Source organism: Bison bison, unplaced genomic scaffold (genome assembly GCF_000754665.1).
Source record: "Bison bison bison isolate TAMUID 2011002044 unplaced genomic scaffold, Bison_UMD1.0 scf7180017864254, whole genome shotgun sequence".
In the NCBI taxonomy this organism is placed as follows: Eukaryota; Metazoa; Chordata; class Mammalia; order Artiodactyla; family Bovidae; genus Bison; species Bison bison.
Window position 1 is genome coordinate 2,707,239 of NW_011494826.1, and position 19,578 is coordinate 2,726,816.

The 19,578-nt window shown below is 39.7% G+C and overlaps 1 protein-coding gene and 1 non-coding gene across 2 annotated transcripts in view; both read left to right on the forward strand.

Moving 5' to 3' along the window:
- Positions 1–17,393, forward strand: part of DHRS7 (dehydrogenase/reductase (SDR family) member 7) — a 23,509-nt gene extending 6,116 nt beyond the window's left edge. Inside the window, exons 2-8 of the mRNA XM_010847666.1 lie at positions 3,225–3,230; positions 5,655–5,809; positions 7,731–7,837; positions 8,293–8,532; positions 10,847–10,969; positions 12,389–12,604; positions 17,168–17,393. Of these exons, the coding sequence (XP_010845968.1) occupies positions 3,225–3,230; positions 5,655–5,809; positions 7,731–7,837; positions 8,293–8,532; positions 10,847–10,969; positions 12,389–12,604; positions 17,168–17,215 (895 nt within the window). The 3' untranslated portion in view covers positions 17,216–17,393. The remainder of the gene's footprint in view (positions 1–3,224; positions 3,231–5,654; positions 5,810–7,730; positions 7,838–8,292; positions 8,533–10,846; positions 10,970–12,388; positions 12,605–17,167) is intronic.
- TRNAQ-UUG lies at positions 3,487–3,558 on the forward strand. Its single transcript has one exon. It is a non-coding gene; the product is annotated as a tRNA-Gln (tRNA).
- Positions 17,394–19,578: the final 2,185 nt, after the last annotated feature.

Sequence of the window (19,578 nt, forward strand, 5' to 3'; positions counted from 1 at the left end):
AGATCTTTTTTGTACAGTTCTTTTGTGTATTCTTGCCACCTCTTCTTAATGTCTTCTGCTTCTGTTAGGTCCATACCATTTCTGTCCTTTATTGTGCCCATCTTTGCACGAAATGTTCCCTTGGTATCTCTAATTTTCTTGAAGAGATCTCTAGTCTTTCCCATTCTGTTGTTTTCCTCTATTTCTTTGCATTGATCGCTGAGGAAGGCTTTCTTATCTCTTCTTGCTATTCTTTGGAACTCTGCATTCAGATGCTTATATCTTTCCTTTTCTCCTTTGCTTTTCACTTCTCTTCTTTTCACAGCTATTTGTAAGGCCTCCCCAGACAGCCATTTTGCTTTTTTGCATTTCTTTTCCATGGGGATGGTCTTAATCCCTGTCTCCTGTACAATGTCACGAACCTCAGTCCATACTTCATTAGGCATTCTATCTATTAGATATAGTCCCTAATATCTATTTCTCACTTCCACTGTATAATCATAAGGGATTTGATTTAGGTCATACCTGAATGGTCTAGTGGTTTTCCCTACTTCCTTCAATTTTAGTCTGAATTTGGCAATAAGGAGTTCATGTTCTGAGCCACAGTCAGCTCCTGGTCTTGTTTTTGCTGACTGTATAGAGCTTCTCCATATTTGGCTGAAAAGAGTATAATCAATCTGATTTTGGTGTTGACTATCTGGTGATGTCCATGTGTAGAGTCTTCTCTTGTGTTGTTGGAAGAGGGTGTTTGCTATGACCAGTGTATTCCTCTTGGCAAAACTCTATTCGTCTTTGCCCAACTTCATTCCGTATTCCAAGGCCAAATTTGCCTGTTACTCCAGGTGTTTCTTAACTTCCTACTTTTGCATTCCAGTCCCCTATAATGAAAAGGACATCCTTTTTGGGTGTTAGTTCTAAAAGGTCTTGTAGGTCTTCATAGAACCATTCAACTTCAGCTTCTTCAGCGTTACTGGTTGGGGCACAGACTTGGATTACTGTGATATTGAATGGTTTGCCTTGGAAATGAACAGAGACCATTCTGTTGTTTTTGAGATTGCATCCAAGTACTGCATTTCGGACTCTTTTGTTGACCATGATGGCTACTCCATTTCTTCTGAGGGATTCTTGCCTGCAGTAGTAGATGTAATGGTCATCTGAGTTAAATTCACCCATTCCAGACCATTTCAGTTTGCTGATTCCTAGAATGTCGCCATTCACTCTTGCCATCTCATTTGACCACTTCCAAGTTGCCTTGATTCATGGACCTGACGTTCCAGATTCCTATGCAATATTGGTCTTTACAGCATTGGACCTTGCTTCTATTACCAGTCACATCCACAACTGGGTATTGTTTTTGGTTTGGCTCCATCCCTTCATTCTTTCTGGAGTTATTTCTCCACTGATCTCCAGTAGCATATTGGGCACCTACTGACCTGGGGAGTTCCTCTTTCAGTATCCTATCATTTTGCCTTTTCATACTGTTCATGAGTTCTCAAGGCAAGAATACTGAAGTGGTTTGCCATTCCCTTCTTCAGTGGACCACATTCTGTCAGAGCTCTCCACCATGACCCGCCCCTCATGGGTGGCCCCACGGGCATGGCTTAGTTTCATTGAGTTAGACAAGGCTGTGGTCCTAGTGATTCGATTGACTAATTTTTAGCACGGGTGGCTGTGACCAGCGCACTTAGCGCCAGGCTGTGACGGCGCAGGAACGGCGGAGAGGAGCTACCCCACATCCAAGGTCAGGGGTGGAGGCCGGGAAGAGCAACCCCACCTCCAAGGAGCGGTGGCTTCGCGGGCGCAGGAGGGCCTAGAGGAGCTATTTCACGTTCAAGGTCAGAAGGGGAGGCGGTGAGGAGATTCCCCTCCTCCAAGGTAGAGAGCAGCGGCTGCGCTTTGCTGGAGCAGCCTTGAAGAGCTACCCCACGTCCAAGGTAGAGAAACCCAAGTAAGACAGTAGGTGTTGCAAGAGGGCATCAGAGGGCAGACACACTGAAACCATACTCACAGAAAACTAGTCAATCTAATCACACTAGGACCACAGCCTTGTCTAACTCTAACTCAATGTCTAACTCAATGATTAGACTTACCGCTCCCAAATGAGCTGGTGCCTCAGAGGTAACTAGATTACTCATCCTGTGAGGGAGTTAAATGGTCAATAGCTTGAGGGGAGAATTCTTAACGTGGGTTGGGGGTTGAACTCTAAATTTCCTTTCAACTCTGAGAATCTGCTTTCAGAGGCTCTTTAGGGGAGGCCATGATATATGCCAGATTCTGTCGAATTGTTTTTTTTTTTTTTTTTCCACATTTTATTTATTTATTTTATTTTATTTGTTTTAAAAGTCTTTATTGATTTTGTTGCAATATTGCTTCTGTTTTATTTTTTTGTTTTTTTTTTTTCTGGCCCTGAGGCATATGGGAACATTGCCTGACCAGGGATTAAATCCACACCCTCTGCATTGGAAGGTGAAGTCTGAACTCCTGGACTGCCAGGGAAGTCCCTGTAGAATTGTTAAATAATTGGTGCTAAGTTAAAAAGTTTTCTTCTCCAGAGTGGGAGGAAGGGTATCAGAACTGCAGATGTACTAAGGTAAATGTGAGCCTGATAGTTTTCATTGTTGTATTAATATTTGTATATTGGTATACACTTTTCACTTTCATGTATTGGAGAAGGAAATGGCAACCCACTCCAGTGTTCTTGCCTGGAGAATCCCAGGGACGGGGGAGCCTGGTGGGCTGCCGTCTCTGGGGTCACACAGAGTCGGACACGACTGAAGTGACTTAGCAGCAGCAGCAGCATACAAATGAAGAGGGCTTCCCAGATGGTTCAGTGGGTAAAGAGTCTGCCTGCAGTGTGGTAGACTCAGGTTCAATCCCTGGGTCGGGAAGATTCCGTGAAGGAGGGCATGGCAACTCACTGCAGTATTCTTGCCTGGAGAATCCCCTAGACAGAGGAGCCTGGTGGGCTATGGTCCATAGAGTCACAAAGAGTTGGACATGACTGAAGTGACTGAGCATGCACGCATGCATGCACAAATGAAATCTTTACTACTATGCTAGCTAGTAAACAGTTACAAACAAATTATATTCACCTTGGAGTCTTGTATACTGCAGAACTTTGGAACAATGAGTAGGAGATCAAACAAGTCAATCCTGAAGGAATCAACTCTGAATATTCACTGGAAAGACTGATGTTGAAGCTCCAATACTTTGGTCACCTGATGCAAAGAGCCAACTCATTTTAAACGACCCTGATGCTGGGAAAGATTGAGGGCAAGAGGAGAAGGGGGTGACAGAGGATGAGATGGTTCGATGGCATCACTGACTCAACGGACATGAGTTTGAGCAAACTCAGTGAGATAGTGAAGGACAGAGACACTTGGTGTGCTGCAGTCCATGGGGTCGCAAAGAGTCAGAGATAACTTAGCTACTGAACAACAATTTCCCAAAAAATCTGCAGAGTTGCTCAGTTGAGCCTTTCCATAAAAGTGCATCAGATTTAGAAGTTCCCTGGTGGTCTAGTGGTTAGGACTCAGAGCTTTGACTACTGTGGCCTGGGTTCAATTCCTGGTCAGGGAACTGAAATCTTACAAGCCAAAAAACAAACAAAATACATAGTGCAATAGATGATAGGAAAGCACTGTAGCCCAGACATAGTATTTGGGATGTTTCTGTCCTTCGTTTAGATATTTACATGAAATCGCTTTCCTGAGGATATTTTCTCGAATGGCTAAGATAGTTGGGTCTACAATATTGACCATATTAAAATGTGGCAGCTTAGGCTAGAGGTCAGACATACCTCGACAAATATCCTAGCTCTGCCAGGATTCTTGGGTGGAGTCCTTTCTCTAAGTGAGTTTCTGTGCTAGGCACTGAGGACACAGCAATGAATAAAGGAGACAGGGTCCCAGCCTTAAGGAAATTTACAGTCTAGTGGTGTAAATCAATCTCTGTAAACCTCAGTTTCCTTTCTTGTAAAACTGAGATAATTCCTGTTTCATAAAGTTCTTGTGAAGATTTTAATAAGGTAATATGTTTAAGCACATAGGAAGCAATGGAAAAATGTTAAGCCATTGAAGTTAGTAATCCCATTGACCCTGGCTGGAGAAATTAGAACATTCAATGTTTTGCTGCCAAAATCCATTTGTTAAATAATTTTGCAACAGTTAGAGTTGACATTTTATTATGCACTGAGTCCCCTGGAGGAGGGCATGGCAACCCATTCCAGTATTCTTATCTTGAAAATCCCACGGACAGAGGAGCCTGGCGGGCTACAGTCCATGGATGGCAAAGAGTTGGACATGACTAAAGCAACTTAGCTCACACTCCCACACGTGTGTCAGTCACTGTTCTGAGTGCTTTACATGTTTTAACTCATTTCTCTCAACAATTCTATGAAGGAGGTTTTATTATTAACTCAATTTTCCACTTTTGGAAAATGAAGGCATTGAGTTCCCACATGGGAGCATTTCACTGCTGTGTGTGACACAGCTGGCACTTGAACCCTGGGAGTTAGAACAACCAGAGCACATACTGACTCACCAACACTTAGACTTTAGAATTGTTTGACTAAAATAGTAAACTGGCTTCCTGATTCTAACTTTTCTGATCCAAAATCAGCAATGTGTATCTTAAATAATACCTTGTTTCCTATTTTTGACAAATAACACATTTTACTAAGGTACACAGGAGCATTGCACTGCCCTGACTCGATGGATTCAGATGGACAGTGGCTATCATGTGCTGCAGTACAAATAAGTTTTTCGTTGGAGAATAAACCACTTGTCAGTGCTTTATTTCACATTTTTACAATCTTTAACAAGATGATACCTGGCAAGCAGAGTATAACATTTCATCTCGCTCTCATATGTATTTCATCTTGGGTGAACTACTAGATTCTTCTAAGATGAAGGCTCAGGCATTTGGAAAGCTCTTCTACAAAATGACCTTTAGTTAGTTGCTAGGCATCAGATTATGATTGACAAATGGGGAAAACATGACTTCAAAAATTCAGGGTGATTCTACCATACCATAGAGTATAACTTGGTATACTCAGATTTATCATCAATACCACCAATGTGAGCAATTAGAATAACAGAATAGAAAACTGGATGGAGCTATAAGTGATCATCTTATCTGAAACCCTCATTTATGAATAAGGAAGGTGAAAAAATGAGTCCAGATACTTTCTATCTACTTACCCTTACTTTTCATGATCAAGTATGCAGATAGAGCCTTAGAGTCAGACCATGGAGTTGTAAGGCTTACCTTGATGTAAAGTCTGGAAAACTCTCAAAGAGTCTAGAATACACAAAATAATACAGTTAGTAATAAACTGTTCCTAATATGATTTCTAACACTAGGTAGAAAGTGTTTCCTTAAGATATTTAATTAAAAAAAATTTTAAACCACTTTATTGAGGTATGATTGTCATATAAGAAACCGTCCATATTTAAGGTACACAACTGGATGAGTTTGGGGTAAGTATACACCTGTGAGATCATCACCACAATCAGGGCTGTAAACATAGGATACTTAAATTTTTAAGTTCCACATATTATGTCTTCATATTCAATGATATTGTTTAAAACTATTTTTTTCCTTTGGTCAATCTTTGATTTATGGATGTAACCCATAGCTTATTTTCCCCCCTCAATCCCTGCCTCCTTTTCAATAGAATGGGAGCTGACTGATATGGTGGTGTGGGTGACTGGAGCATCAAGTGGGATTGGAGAGGAACTGGCTTACCAGCTGTCCAAACTAGGAGTTTCTCTTGTGCTGTCAGCTAGAAGAGTGCATGAGTTGGAAAGGGTGAAAAGAAAGTGCCTTGGTGAGTAAATCTAAAATACCAGCAGTGCTGCCTAGAAGTAAATCAGAGCCCAGAGTCAAAATTTGGAAATTTTAGAGGGAAGAGGGGGGTTTTCATGGGCAGTAGACTCTGGTTCCAAATGCTGAGTGCTTTGATCCAACTCCTTTTCCTTTTGTCACTTCTTAGTTAGCTGGCCTGACCTTTTTCTTCTTTTTCTGCCATCTTTCTACCTTTTTTTTTTTTTTTACACTAATTCTTAGCATTAGGGATTGATCATCAGTTCTCTCAAATGCTGCTTTGGATTTTTAGTGACCACATGAATGTCTTACATTTTTATCTTAGACAAAGAACAATTTGGTTCTTATGAATGACATACATATACGTTACCATAGAAATTTAATTGATATTTTGTTAAAATGTCCGATATTAAAGTCATATGAAATAATATAAGATTTTTGTTGTAAAGGACAAAAAAACAGGAGTGGAATTAAATTTTTTTTCTGGACATGCTGTGCAGCATGTGGGATCTTAGTTCCCTGACCAGGGATTGAACCAGTGCCCCTGCAGTGGAAGTGTGGACTCTTAACCACTGGACCACCAGGGAAATCCTGGAGTAGAATTAAGTTTGAGAAATGCAACTTGATATAATATTTTTCATATATACAGGACAATAGTGTTTTTGTTTATCTGTTTGGGTTTTGGTGTAGTTCACAGTAAAAGCAGTCTCAAGTAATACAGTTATTATTTCTCATAGGAAATTTATTATCTACACTGAAATAATTTTGAAATTTCCAGAAGATCGTTGTTGTTGTTGTTGTTGTTGTTGTTGTTTTGTCATCTACTTGTCAGTCTTTAAAAATCTTTCTTTCACTTTGCTGATGGAACTAATCACCCAGATATGGAGTTAGCTGATAAGGCCACAAGCCCTCTTTCACGATATTGCTCTTAAAGGCCTCTTGTGTTTTTCCACTGGGCCACTTCTTTTGACAGTTGCTCCTCTGCTGTTGAGACTTGCATGGGAAGAAATGGAGTGTAACAGTGTTTCTTAGCTTGAGTAAGATTGTTTTCCTTTTATCTGTCATATCATGGGTGCAGACTTTTCTATTGCTTTTGAAAAACAGTTAATATTTCACAATTTACTCCTCTGCCCATAAAGCCTTTTCACCTCTTCTCTACTTACTTGTTTTTCTTATCAAAATACAACTTTGTTGCATTTCAGGGCTAGAATTCAAGGAAATTAGTTTGAACTGTTCTTTTGATAACAGAAATAGAGAGGCCATTACAGCCCAGTGTGTTTCTTGGTTGGGAATTTCAGAATTGTGTCCTTTTCCTTATTCACCTCCTGGAATCCTTAGCCTCTGAAAGGAATCTTTTCTGTGTCACGTGACTGGAAGACCCAAATTCTCATTGATTTTCAGCATAAATTTTTTAAAATTGTGTTTAAAAATCAAGCAGTGAACCTATCATATAACAGATGTACAGAAATACCTCTGTACCTCTAAAGGAATTGATCTAAAATGTTTGCTTTTTTTAGTTTGTAGTATAATCTTGATTCCTTCTAGAGGCTGGTCCAATACTGAAGTGGGTAGCCTATCCCTTCTCCAGCAGATCTTCCTGACCCAGGAATCGAACCAGAGTCTCCTGCACTGCAGGCGATCTCTTTACCAACCAACTGAGCTGTCATGGAAGCCTGGTCCAATGTTAGGCTGTATATATTTAAGTAGAAGAAAGGAATTCTGTTTCCTGTGTACCCAGCCAGTTTTTTGTTTGATAAGATGTTGCCCATATCCTTCTCAATCCACTTCTTGGTCCTTTAAGAGAACCTCATCCACAGGGCTTCACTCAGAAATGAGCTCATTGCTAAGTGTGGTTGTAGGGTGGGTGTTAAATGTAATGTGAATAGCACATAACTTCCATATTAATTTTAAGTGTCTTTATTTAGAGAATGGTAATTTGAAGGAAAAAGATATACTCATTTTGCCCCTTGACCTGACTAACAGAAGTTCCCATGAAATGGCTACCAAAGCAGTTCTCCAGGAGTTTGGCAGAGTAAGTAGCATTTTGAGTGCATGAGTCTTGCTCTGAAGTAGCTGTAAAAGAGATTCCCATCTGTGGTGCTGTAGGCAAATGGGTTCATGAAGCATCTCACTTCATCTCAAGGGCCCAGCTGGGTCTCTTAATCTCTGAATCTGTGGCTTCATGTATTAATAATTGGAACTTTTCCTACCTTAATAAATTAACTCCTCCATGTAGAACAAAAGAAGCTAAAGATTCACTGTGCCTTTTATTTCTGTTACATTATTTTCCATAAAAAGTAACTTAAGGTGGGAATTTAATTCCATAGGTGAATTTTGGTTTTATCTTTTCTATTGTTGACCTCTGGAAATGTACTGTCCTGTTCCATTGATTCATCAAGTTAACAATATAACCAACCATCCCTAGGAATTCCAACAATCCATCTAAGTCATCCCTAAAGTACCCCCTTTCTGATTTTCTTTACTTAGATTGACATTCTGGTCAACAATGGTGGAGTATCCCAGCGTGCTTTGTGTGTGGACACCAGCCTGGATGTCTTCAAGGAGCTAATAGAGCTTAACTACTTAGGGACGGTGTCCTTGACAAAGTGTGTTCTGCCTCACATGATTGAGAGGAAGCAAGGAAAAATTGTTACTGTGAATAGCATGGTGGGAATTATAGCTGCACCCCTTTCTACTGGATACTGTGCCAGCAAACATGCTCTTCGGGTAAGGCTGTCAAAACTTAACTCTGATAGAACTGACCTGAACGTGTGTATGGAATATTTACTGCAAGAGATCATTGGAACTAGGTAGTCATGTTTGGAGACAGAGAGACCTAAGAAGATCTTGGGTAGAAGACTCACCCAGAAGATGCTAAAAAGACTTGAGCCCACATGCCTCTTCCTAATTCTGCAAATATGCAATGAGCACCTACACTGTGTCATACACTGCAACATATCCTGGGAGTATAAGGATGATATGATCCCTGCCCTTACTAACTGTATAGTCTAGCTGACATGTCACCCTTTACCTTGTCCTCATTTCTACCCCAACTTCATGGCAAATTTGGGGTCTACCTCTGTTTATTCTACACACATTTCAGGATTCTACATACATTTACTTGTCCTTCTCATTTCTGTGACTTTGTTTCCTTCCCCTTTGTTGTTGGTGTTTATTTTACCTGAATTTCTAAATGTACATGCCTATCAGAAATAGAAACTTCCCACGGGGTGATTAGCCCTGAGTGTCAAATCCCTACTGGGTCTAGCCTTGATTCTGTTTACTCTGACTTCATTAGAAGAAGAAAATCTAGTTAAGGCAGAGTCTAGGAGGAAGTTTAATTTGGCTTGTGTAACTTATGAGATATGAGTACTAGAAATGAATAAATTTTTAATGTTGGCTTAAGAATGGATAAGAAGAAACTGTAACTATATACACTATAACATGGAGCAAATTAAATTGTAAGGCCAGTAGGAAAATGATTAATAGAGACACGTGATATATAATTAATGCCATTGAAGGTCAGTTTACGTAGAATGTTTCACCGTTGGAATAATAAGATGCAATAGCTGAATGGTCATCAGTTTCATGAAAATTTGAAGGTTTGGTTCCATAGGATCCTCTTTCTGCTGTGAAGAGCAGACAATTGCAGAGAGTGATGAAATGAAATACTGCACTGATGATTTCCTCATATTTGGTAATAGGGTGTCAGTTGGACAACTGTCAGGCAGGCACATGAGGGAAGGTGGCCACCCCATCTGTTTGGTACCCAGTATCCCATAAGACATGCAGGATACTTTCAAACACAGTAGAAGTTGTCTGGCCTGCCCTCCAAGACTGTTTTGTACTGGATTTGATTGTCTGATACCATGTGTCAAGTTGAGATCTATTTATACCAGTAGCCAAACACTGAAACCAGGAGTCTCTTTTTGAAGGGCACATTTCCTTCCCTGATACTCAGCAAGCTAGAGAGTGAACTTACTTGTTGAAAAGGTCACACACTATACTAGATGTGATTTCAAGGAAGGAGAGGTTTTGGTGTCTGGAGTATTGGCTTTCATGGTGTCCTCTCCCCTCTTTTGCTATAGAGGGGCAGAAGGTTAAAGTTCATTTATCCATTTACGAAGCCTTTTTCCTGTCCATCTGAGTCAGGCACTGCATTAGTCTCAGACAGCACAAACCCTCAAAGGCCTTGTGTTTGTTAGGCATCAGCATTAAAGGCTGGTAACTGTTTAATGTTATTGGATCATAAATGAATGTACCTATGTTGGCTGCTTAGGCTTTTCAAAGTTAACTCAGTTTATCACAATGTAGTCTTGGGATATTTCCTGATTTAGGAGAAGAGATGAGGAGAAGTAGATGTTTACTTCCTATTTGGTTTAGAAATGGGCAGTATCTTTTAAGTCTAGAGGGTCTAGCTTGTTTTTACAAAAGTCATTGAGTAAGCAATCATATTACATTTTTAACTAGCCATGTACTGTCTTACTACACCTAAAATAAAAATTTTTGCTGAAACTAATAGTCTCTTCAGATAGTAATTGAAAAAATGGAACTGTTCCTCTATGATAGTTTCCCTTAAGTATTAATTCCAACTTGCTCCCTGTTGCCCTACCATCTGTACTTTAGGCCACTTTGAGGGATCATCAAAAGAAATCCAGCCTCAATGATGCTTCGTGAACATGCAACCCTTTTGGAGCGGGGAGCTGGCGACTGGGTATCAGACTCTTCAAGGGTAGTCTCTCACTAATCCGGTGCAAAATCACTGATGGCACAAGCTAAACCACTGCCATCGGGGGGATGAACCACTCATACCTAGCAGGAGTTAAGAATGCCTGTTATAGATTGCCTGCGGTCTTATGTTTAAAAATGCCTCATCTTGTGTAATTACATTCCCTGTCCTTTACTCAGGCATTTCAGAACACATTTTGATAATGTGCTGCTATTGTCCTTCATAAAAAGTTGAAGAAAAGTAATTTCTTACTATTAAACATGAGATATGTGTCTGTATTTATTTGTGTTTTTTTTTTTTTTTGTCTATTAGGGATTTTTTAATACCCTCCGAAGTGAACTTGCCACCTACCCAGGTATAACAATTTCTAACATTTGCCCGGGACCTGTGCAATCAAATATTGTGAAAAATGCCCTAACTGAAGAAGTCACAAAGGTAGAATTTCTAGATGGGAAATAATTTGAATGCTTTAGTAGTCATACCCTGGCCTTACATCACTATGCCTCAGGATTTTCATGTTAGAATCCCTTATGAATTATTTACATAACTCAGCATTAGGAAAATCGTTAAGGTTAGTTGATAGTGCTTTGGGATCCAGCTTTAGTAATAGCTAAAGAAATTACTAAAATACTGCTTATAAGTGATCCACTATTATGTGGGCTATCAATATTTTAAAAACCCAGTTTTAATCAATTCACAAATCATAGCAATGTTGAAAGTTCTGTGTGGCTGAATTTTAGTAAATTAAATTTTACTGGGATTTTAAAAGGGATTATGGTGAAGGAACTTAGCAAAAACCCCCCTGTTGAGATGTAATAGTTTTAGGTTGGCCTCACCCAGGCCTGTGCTTCCCTCAGCTCACAGATTACAAGTAATTAATCTACCAAATGAATAATAAATGTCTCATGAAGAATCCAGTATCACTCCATAATATAAAAAACTCTCTAAAGACCATGAAATTTTCCTTCTTCTCCACTAATATTTCTACTGAGATATAAATCTATATGTTTCCATGTAAATGTTTACATATACAATTTATATTTTGCATTTTCTATGGAGGCACTATAGTAAAATAGAATGAGCACAATGTTACAGGAATCAGGGGACCTAGAATATAGAACTGGTTACTACTAAATGGTCTGTGTGAGCACAGATAAAAGTTACTATATTTCTGGGCCTCAGTTTATTCATAAAACAGCAGTGGGTTAACTAGAGTAGCAGTTCCAAATTTTTTCGATATCAAGAAACCACTTTTATCTTCTTTCTCTATTTCATCCTCACGGACTTCATGTTTTATAGAACTTCATTTGCTAAATGTATGTATTAATAATTTGTTTTAAGATTTTTATTATTAAAATGACATAGAGTTATCATTAAGTACTTTAAGATGGTGCAATACTAACTAAAAGTGAATAACTGTTATCTTTTAGTTAGCCTGCACACTTATCTGGTTAAGTATATGAATTCCATTAGGTTTTCTGAAATATACAGCTTATGTGTGCATGCTTAGTCAGGTCTGACTCTGTGACCCCATGGACTGCAGCTCACTAGGCTCCTCTGTTCATGTAATTTTCCAGGCAAGATTACTGAAGTGGGTTGCCATTTCCTCCTTCGGGGCATCTTCCGGACCTAGGGATCGAACCCACATCTCTTGTATCGCTTTCAATGGCAGGCAGATCCTGTGCCACCTGGGAAGCCCATAAATAGTTTACAGGCACCCCTTAGTGCCTATGGGGACTCCTGAGGGGCATGAGGTCACAGTAAAGGAATCACTCAACTGGATGTCTCCTAAAAGTTCTGTGAGATACCCTAGATAAATACTTATCACTCACGAATTTTTCAAAATTTTCTTAGCCTACAGGCAGCACTGCAGACCAGTCCTACAAGATGGCAACCAGTCATTGTGTGCGGCTGATGTTAGTCGCCATGGCCAATGATTTGAAGGAAGTTTGGATCTCTGATCAGCCTTTTTTGCTAATGATCTATTTGTGGCAATATATGCCAACTTTGGCCTGGTGGTTAACCAACAAAGCAGCAAAGAGAAGGATTGAGAACTTCAAGAGTGGAGTGGTAAGTCCAATTTATACATTTCTGAATTCATATCAATCTTGTAGGAAAGCATGAAAATTTCCAATTCTTAAAAATGTTCTTACCAACTGTCTGCCAATCTCATGATATATTAATAAATACAAAAGATATAAAAGGTTTTCCATCCCCAATGCATATCTGTCGGTTTACTGTAAATTACTACTGGTCTTGGAGAAAGTTTTCTACAAGGTAAAAATTAAATCAAAGATTGCCATTTTTTTCTTCTATGTTGCTGTCTGGCCAGTGTATGTGCCAAAATGCTTTTTCTCCACCATGTCTCCCCACAAACTCCAATCCATCCTGCAAGTCTCTACATTCTGTGTCACCTCCTTGGGTTGATACCTGGCCTCCCCCCCCATTTCTCTCCAGGACTGGGTGCACGTCAGCCCTCTGTCAAAGCACTTCCACACTATTAAGAGATGTAGTCCCATCTGTAGTACTGGTTCCTTTGACTTTGTTCCAGAAGGTCAGTTTGCACATCTGAAATGTGCCTGTGTCCGTGTTTAGGAAAACTTGCTGATAGCTTATTCTTTCAGCACTCATTTTTCCAGAAAAGTGAGGAATTTTAAATGAACTGGTGAAAAAAGAAACAAAAACCCAAAAACCCAAACAAAATACTTAAAGAGACTTAAAGGTTATAAAACTTTCAATATGCACTAACATGTTTAAAACTTGAAAAATCACGAAGAGGGCTATTCATTTTATACTAACCAGTTTGTTTTGGGTCAAAACATTTATAAGTGATTTCCTAATGCTGGAACTTGGTACTGTGGGGTGGTTTTAAAGGTAGAGCTTCATCAAATATTGCATCAGAGTCTGAAATTTAGAGGACAGCAGATAAAGTGGCACTGTGCCCAGTGATAGATAAGAGTTGAGGGGAAAAGCCACCTTACTAAAGAGTGAACCAACATTCTGGTTAAAAGCATGGAGCATGATGCTGGGCTACCTAGGCTGAAATCCCAGCTCTACCCCGTACTCATCATATGATCCCAGGCAGGTTATTTCTCTATATCTCAGTCTCCCCATCTATAATACTTTGGCCACCTGATGCGAAGAACTGACTCATTGGAAAAGACCCTGATGCTGGGAAAGACTGAAGGCAGGAGAAGGGGATGACAGAGGATGAGATGGTTGGATGGCATCACCGACTTAATGGACATAAATTTGAGCAAGCTGGGAATTGGTGATGGACAGGGAAGCCTGGTGTGCTGCAGTCCATGGGGTTGCAAAGAGACAGACCCAACTGAGTGAACTGAACTGAACCATCTACAAAATGGAAGATTACTGTTGATATTAGCACCTAGTCATAGGATTGTTATGGGGATTAAATGAGTTAGTATGTGCAAAGCTCTTAAAACATACCATGGTGTGTTATACTCATTAAGTATTAGCTGTTACTGCTTTTGTTTTGATGGCAGGAGGATATTTAGCAAACAGACAGTAAAGATTAAAGAATTAAATAATATGGCAGAGGGAGAATGCATTATAGAAATCACCGTTTCCGAGGGGAAAGAAGGATTAGGGGCTAGAGTTTCATCCCCATTGTAGCAGTTGTTCATAAGAAGGTTATTTTGTTTTGTTTACAGAATACCAACAGAATACCTAATGTAAATCTTGGGCTTCCCTAGTGCCTCAGTAAAGAATCCACCTGCCAAGGCGGGAGATGCAGGTTTGATACCTGGTCAGGAAGATCCCCTGGAGAAGGAAATGGTAACCCACTCCAGTATTCTTGCCTGGGAAATCCCATGGACAGCAGAGCCTGATGGGCTATATACCATGGGGTAGCAAAAATGTCGGACATGAGTTAGCAACTAAACAGCAGTGTAAATATAGGTTGTAATTGCATTACATCTAACATTTGCTAAAAATCATGACTTTTCTCTTCCTACCAACATATTTGAATTATTGCTTATTACATGGTCTCATTGCTTTATCACTTTATGATAAACTGGGCATCCATTCATCTCCCCAAATCATTCTGAGATATATCTTATTCTTTACACAAAACCCTAGAAACTTTAAAAAGTTGTTCATTTTTTTTACTTCTCTCCTCATTGCTCTTTCCTCCCTACTGTTATTTTGTATTGTGTATATTCATCTCCTTATTGAAATTTGTTTGTAAGAATCTCAGTTAAGAGAATGCCACTATTATTCCCAAACTAAACATTGTTGTTGTTATTCAGTCACTAAGTTGTGTCTGCCTCTACGATCTCATGGATTATAGCTCCCCAGGCTTTTCTGTCCTTCACTATCTCCTGGAGTTTGCTCATATCCATGTTCATTGAGTCGGTGGTGCTATCTAACCATCTCATCGTCTGTTGCCCCCTTTTCTTTTACTTTCAATATTTCCTAGCATCAGGGTCTTTCCCAATGAGTCAGCTCTTCTCATCAGGTGGCCAAAGTCTTGGAGCTGCAGCCTTAACATCAGTCCTCCCAATGAATATTAAGGGTTGCTTTCCTTTAGGATTGATTGGATTGATCTCCTTGCAGTCCACACGACTCTCAAAAGTCTTCTCCAGCACCACAATTTGAAAGCATCAGTTCTTTGGTGTTCAATCTTCTTCATGATCCACCTCTCAAATCCATACATGACTACTGGAAAAACTATGACTTAGACTATATGGACCTTTGTTGGCAAAGTGATGTCTCTGCTTTTTAATATATTGTCTAGGTTCATCATAGCTTTCCTTCCAAGGAGCAAGTCTTTTAATTGCATGACTGCAGTCACCATCCACAGTGATTTTGGAGCCCAAGAAAAGAATATGTGTCAGTGCTTCCACTTTTTCCCCTTCTATTTGCCATGAAGTGATGGGACCAGATCCCATGATCTTAGTTCTTTGAATGCTGAGTTTTAAGCCAGTTTCTTCACTCTTCTCTTTCACATTTACCAAGAGGCTCTTTAGTTCCTTTTTACTTTCTGCCATTAGAATGGTATCATCTACATATCTGGGATTCTTGATATTTCTCCCAGCGATCTTGATTTCGGCTGGTGATTTATCCAGCCCAGCATTTTACATGATGTACTCTGCTTAGATGTTAAATAAACAATATACAGCCGTGTTGTACTCCTTTCCCAATTTGGAACCAGTTGTTCAACATCCAGTTCTGTTTCATCTTGACCCACATCCAGCTTTCTCAGGAGACAGGTAAGGTGGTCTCTTAAAGAATTTTCTGCAGTTTGCTGTGATCCACACAAAGGCTTTAGTGTAGTCAGTGAAGCAGAAATAGATGCCTTTCTGGAATTCCCTTGCTTTCTCGATGATCCAACAAATGTTGGCAATTTGATCTCTGGGTCCTCTGCCTCTTTGAAACCCAGCTTGTACATCTGGAAGTTCTTGGTTTGCATACTGCTAAAGCCTAGCTTGAAGGATTTTGAGCATATCCTTGCTGGCACATGAAATGAGCACAGTTGTACAATAGTTGGAACATTCTTTGGCATCGCCAAATGAACCAAGATCATTCTGTTGTTTTCTTGTCATCTCCTGCTTGACCACATTCAATTTACCTTGATTCATGGATCTAACATTCCAGGTTCCTATACAATATTGTTCTTTACAGCATTAGACTTTACTTTCACCACCAGACACATCCACAACTGAATGTTGTTCCCACTTTGGCCCAGCGACTTAATTCTTTTTGGAGCTACTAGTAATTGCCCTTTGCTCTTCCCCAGTAGCATAGTGGACACCCTGTGACCCTGAAATGAAGTTGCTCAGTCGTGTCCGACTCTTTGCGACCCCATGGACTGTAGCCTACCAGGCTCCTCCGTCCATGGGATTTTCCAGGCAAGGATACTGGAGTGGGGTGCCATTGCCTTCTCCAGATCTCCCCAACCCAGGGATTGAACCCAGGTCTCCTGCATTGTAGGCAGACGCTTTACTGTCTGAGCCACCAGGGAAGCCTCTGTGACCTTAGGGGGCCCATTTTCTGGTGTCCTATCTTTTTGCCTTTTCATACTGTCCATGAGGTTGTCTAGGCACAAATTTGTTTCTGTTCTTTAGGCTAGGAACAGTATGTCTGGAACTTTGTTTTGATGAATTGTTATTAATTTTAGGCATCAAAAACAATAACAGCATTGAATTTTGTGTTATAATTTGCTTTTGTCTTATTTAGTATATATTCTTGAGAGTGGTAAATGGGTATCTTCCCAGATGAAATGTCACCTCTTAGAAATTATTAAATTGCCTTGTTTTACTATCTTTCAAGTATTTTAATTCTAAAGACTCTTTGTATTTATTAAAGCAAGCCAGTGTAGGTATAACCTGCTGATCAGAAGAGTAATAGTAGAAATTTCAGCATTTATGAAATGGCATACTCAGATGTTAACAAATGACAGGGAAATAATGTTGCTAAGCCCCTTAGAGATATTTTGCGTAGCTTGAGAATTTTGGCTATGATTTTTATTCCTATTTAAGTATTTTTCCAAGGATTTATAAGGATTCTTAACAGTGAATCATAATGATATAGCTCCTCAAAACAGAAGGAATTAATTGTCAAAACCTGGGGTAGAAGAAACTGATTCATATTTCTGTTATTCTGTTATAGGATGCAGATTCCTCTTATTTTAGAAGCGTGAAAAAAAAACATGACTGAAGGAGTATTTGCATTTTTCAAGCCACTGGAAAGAGAAATGGAAAATATGAAAAACAGCGATCTTCTTACACATTGAAGAATAATTTGTCATTTTATTTCTTAATAGATACAACTTTCCTTTCAATATGTAATAACAAGAATGACAGGAGTCTTGCAATAAATATGTTAACACATATTACATTCCTGGGTAACGTACTCTAGTATATATGCTTAAAATCTAGGTTAGCAGAATGCTAACCAAAGAATTACAGTAATCCATTTACCATAAATGCATGGGCTATTACATGAAGCAGAGTGCTGGATAGCGGGCGGATACAAAGAAGTGTCTGAAAAGGTCCTGCTTCCAAGTTGCTTACACTCTCTTGGAAGAATTCACAGGTACAAATGACTAGAATTTGACACCGTAGGTAGGACTCATAGCAGCCATTATTTTTAAAAACCTGTTATATGTCATTTACTGTACTGAGGTGGTTTGTAATTAGTTAATTAACTTATTCCTCATAACAGCCCTCTAAGGTAGGTGGTATTATCCACCTTTGTAGATGAAGAAAGAAATGCCCAAAGCAAGTAGATGCTACTTTCCCAAGGTCACAGAGCTAGTAATGGGTAAAGACTGGGTTAAACTCAGCTCAGGAAGATTCCATTGGTGACTTTCTTACTTTAGTTATTATTGTTAATTTTACTTTAACCTTTAGAGTCTTACAGTAGAAAACGTGCATAGGCTACAACAGGAAACCAACAAACGTTCCTTGACTATTTACTATCAAGGGAGAAGAACAGGGGAAGAAAAACATGGTTCTCACTGATAAGTGGTTCACATTTTAGTTATAGACAAGGTTCAGTTCAGTTCAGTCACTCAGTAGTGTCCAACTCTTTGCGATCCCACAGACTGCAGCACGCCAGGCTTCCCTGTCCATCACCAATTCCCAGAGCTTGTTCAAACTCATGTCCATCAAGTCGGTGATGCCATCCAACCATCTCATCCTGTCACCCCTTCTCCTCCTGCCTTCAATCTTTCCCAGCACCAGGGTCTTTTCCAATGAGTCAGTTCTTCGCATCAGGTGGCCAAAGTCCCAGAGCCATCAGTCCTTCCAATGAATATTCAGGACTGATTTCCTTTAGGATTGACTAAATCCTAAGGTTGGATCTCCTTGCAGTCCAAGGGACTCTCAAGGGTCTTCTCCAACACCACAGTTTAAAAGTATCAATTCTTTGGCACTTAGGTTTCTTTATGGTCCAACTCTCACATTCATACATGACTACTGGAAAAACCATAGCTTTGACTAGATGGAACTTTGTTGGCAAAGTAATGTTTCTGCTTTTTAATATGCTGTCTAGGTTGGTAAAGAATCTGACTGCAATGCAGGAGACCTGGGTTCAATCCTTGGGATGGGACGATCCCCTGGAGAATGAAATGGCAGCCCACTCCAGTATTCTTGCCTGGAGAATCCCATGGACAGAGGAGCCTGGCAGGCTACAATCCATGGGGTCACTAGAGTCGGACACAACTTAGCGACTAAACCACCACCACTACTAGGTTGGTCACAACTTTCCTTCCAAGAAACAAGCGTTTTTTAAGTTCATGGCTACAGTCACCATCTGCAGTGATTTTGGAGCCCCCCAAAATAAAGTCTGACACTGTTTCCATTGTTTCCCCATCTATTTGCCATGAAGTACTGGGACCGGATGCCATGATCTTAGTTTTCTGAATGTTGAGTTTTTCACTTTCATCAAGAGGCTCTTTAGTTCTTCTTCACTTTCTGTCATAAGGGTGGTGTCATTTGCGTATCTGAGGTTATTGATACTTCTCCCAGCAATCTTGATTAACACCCATAAAATAACTGGAATAGTTGTTGGACAGGCTGGAAGCCACCCTGGTGGCTACCACTGGGAAATGTGGAAGGTGTAAATGGTAGAGTGACACCATGGAGTACAGCATGGGGTACAACATAAAGCAAGTAAAAGCAATGGAATAAATGCACACATGGCAACATCCTAGAGCACAGTGATGAGTGAAGAAAGCAAATGATGAACTATAACACAATTCTGTTTAGATACACTTAAATTTATGTGCATAGAAGATAGTGTTCATTTTGCCCACAGGGAATCCCAGATAATGCGATTAGACACAGGCTGGAAAACTATGTTTGGTTTATTTAAAGATTTTGAAACACAAGATGGAGAATTTCAGCAGCAACCTGTGTCCATTGATGGATAAAGAAAATGTGGTATATAAATATTGATACAATGCAATAACTCGGCCATTAAAAAAATCTTGCCACTTGAGACAACATGGATGGATCTAGAGGGGTATTATGCTAAGTGAAATGTGTCAGACAAAGAAAGCTAACACATAATCTCAC